At 54.1% G+C, this 2,590-nt stretch overlaps 1 protein-coding gene across 1 annotated transcript in view; it reads right to left on the reverse strand.

Moving 5' to 3' along the window:
- Positions 1-2,057: 2,057 nt before the first annotated feature.
- Positions 2,058-2,590, reverse strand: part of VDBG_09249 (endoglucanase-1) — a gene marked incomplete at both ends in the record, with an annotated part of 1,234 nt that continues 701 nt past the window's right edge. The window contains one exon of the mRNA XM_003000708.1: positions 2,058-2,584. Coding sequence (XP_003000754.1) covers positions 2,058-2,584 — 527 coding nt within the window. The remainder of the gene's footprint in view (positions 2,585-2,590) is intronic.

Raw genomic sequence — 2,590 nt, forward strand, 5'->3', positions numbered from 1 at the left:
ATTTGAGACCGAAGAAGAACGTGCAGCATGATATTTCCCACGCACACGAGCTTTATACTAAGGGAAAAAGGTGTCTCCTGTGATCAAGAAGAATTCGACACCACCAACCCCCACCCCCATCCCCGACTGTTTCCGAATACAGGACAGCTACGACGTGCTCAGCACCCGAGTGCTCGGCTTCCAAAAGACGTTCAAGTCTTTTCACGCGCCAATCGTGCTGGTTGTCGCTTCGAGTGCTCTTGGCAGCCTAACGCGAGCTGGGCAAATGACACGATATGGCGGGCGAAAGACCGCGCTAGAGTGCCCATCTGATAAATAGCCGTAGCTGTGGCTTGAAAAATCAGTGGACGGGCTGACGCTGCGCCGTTTCTGCGGGGACTTCGACAACGGCAATATGATGCTGCTATTCAGCGTCCGGTATCGCCATGGGCGTCACCGTCCAGATGGTGCGTACGATATTGTAGAGGGAGCAAGTACTTTCTACGAGCCGTGCCGTATCTCGCCGCGTGGCTCACGTTTACAACTTGCACTTACAAGTTCCATGTTTACCTCATCTACAGGCAGCCTTCCAAGCTATCCTTTTAAAGTGCCGTCGGTATTTCTGCGTGTGTGCGGGGCACATGCGGGTGGGCCTTGGACGACGTCGAAAAAGACGCTTCTCTGTCGTGTTTTACAGAGGATCCCTCGCTAAGGTTTGGACTAGGCGTGAGCTAATTCTTAGCGAATGTTCATCTGGAATGCCCCGCAGCTTTGGAGCAAACAAGCATCTTAGCTCACTCTTGGAAGGGTCTGAAAGGAGCTCTGTCGCTGCCGGCGGAAAGGCTGGGCGACCCGACGAGAGAAGAAGCTGAAAAGTCGCCTCTTTCTGGTTCCCGGCCGGTATTGCCTCGGGCCCAAGAAGGCTTATACTTGAGGACGCAAGGAGCGTAGTGATGGCTTGGCAAAAGCCACATTGGAGGATTTGTGCTTCCAGGTGGTTTTTCAGTTTTGAATTGACTGTGTGCTCGAGACCGTGACCTTCACAGCATATATGCCGAGGCCCCAAGGATCTCGTTCGGGTGTCGAGCCCGCTGCGTCAGGTATTTGCGGTCTTTCACAAGATAGAGCTCGAGGACAGTCATCTCGCCGAGAAGGTCGCGAATATTCTCTTACGAAGGCCCCGCATAACCAAGCTTGAACCGTATTCAGGAGTTTTCTAAGTAGAATCCCTAGATCCTCATTTCTTTTGGCAGACTGCCGATGTCAGCCCACGTAAAGCAGAAGCGTTATAGGAGACCGTCAGACCAGCCTTTCGATTCCATGCCATTATATGTATCAATTTCATGCTTCAATTTACCACGCTAGGAGAACCTGAATCTTTCTGTAACAGGACCTCCTGGCAGTAGAACCGCTTCTCCAACTCCACTCACCAACATCGGAGACATGAATAGATGATGTCGAATGATGTGGCACTCATTATTATCATTCTACTATGATCTACGATGAGAGCTACAGCCAATTCTGATTTCACAGGAACCAGGTAAATGTTTTTCCCGGAAGGAGGGACAACTTCTGCTGGCATTTTAGTTTGGCAGAGCGTCAGAACCATCATTGGACTCTTCAAGCAACTCTAGCTGCCATAGTATGCCGCGATACCTCGTATTCTAAGGGTGAGATGACGTTTCCCCGCAGGATCAAACGCACACAGAAGCAGGCTACTTAAGAGGCCATTAAATCTTCGAAAAGCAATTCATCTATGTCCGCACACTTTGTCCGAGGGTTAGTGTGTTGGGTAGCTTCGTAGCGGACTGCCGTCGCAATGACACAGGCATTTGCTGCGAGACACCTGGGCTATGATTCCGTTCACATTTACACGTCTCGGAGTGAGAGTGAATCATCGATCTGGAAGCCACGATGGAGGTAGCCAATGCCCGAATTCGAGGCATCGGAAAGAAGGATTAATATATACAAGATCATTCAACAATAATTACAGGTAAAGGGCGGCTCATGGTGCTTCACTGCCTCGCTAGGGGCTGGGCCCTCGTCGATTTCTTTCTCGAATAGAGCAGCTCAACCACTTAGCTGCACTGGGAGTACCACTGGTTGGAAACCTTGCAGGTTCCGGTGGTGCAGCAGGTAGGGCCGGTCCAGCCCTGGCCGCCGCACTGGCCGTAGGCAGGGGCGCAGGTGGCACCAGTCGCGGGTTTCGACGGAGCAGTGGTGGCCGCAGGCTTGGGAGCGGCGGCGGTGGTGGTGGCGGGCTTGGGAGCCGGGGCCGCGGCGGTGGACAGCGAGACGCTGTAGCCGGTGGTGTCGAACTTGGCGTTAGTGCCGACAAAGGGCTCGGTTCCGGCGCCGATGCTGTAGAGGCACTGGGAGCCGGGGAGACCCTGAGACGCGGTGAGGTACTTGATGAAGTCGGCAACGTCGCCGCTGTAGTTGGTCTGCTGCTTGGTGGCGACGAAGGAGAAGACGGTCATCTGGGAGTGAGCGCCCTTGTACAGCTGCCACGAGACGCCGCTGATGGTGACGGTCGCGATGGGCTTGCCGGTGGCGCTGATAGGGCCGGCGCCGCCGAGGGCCGCGAGCCAGATCATGCCTCGTACTCGAA

Source organism: Verticillium alfalfae, genomic scaffold (genome assembly GCF_000150825.1).
Source record: "Verticillium alfalfae VaMs.102 supercont1.14 genomic scaffold, whole genome shotgun sequence".
NCBI classification, from domain to species: domain Eukaryota; kingdom Fungi; phylum Ascomycota; class Sordariomycetes; order Glomerellales; family Plectosphaerellaceae; genus Verticillium; species Verticillium alfalfae.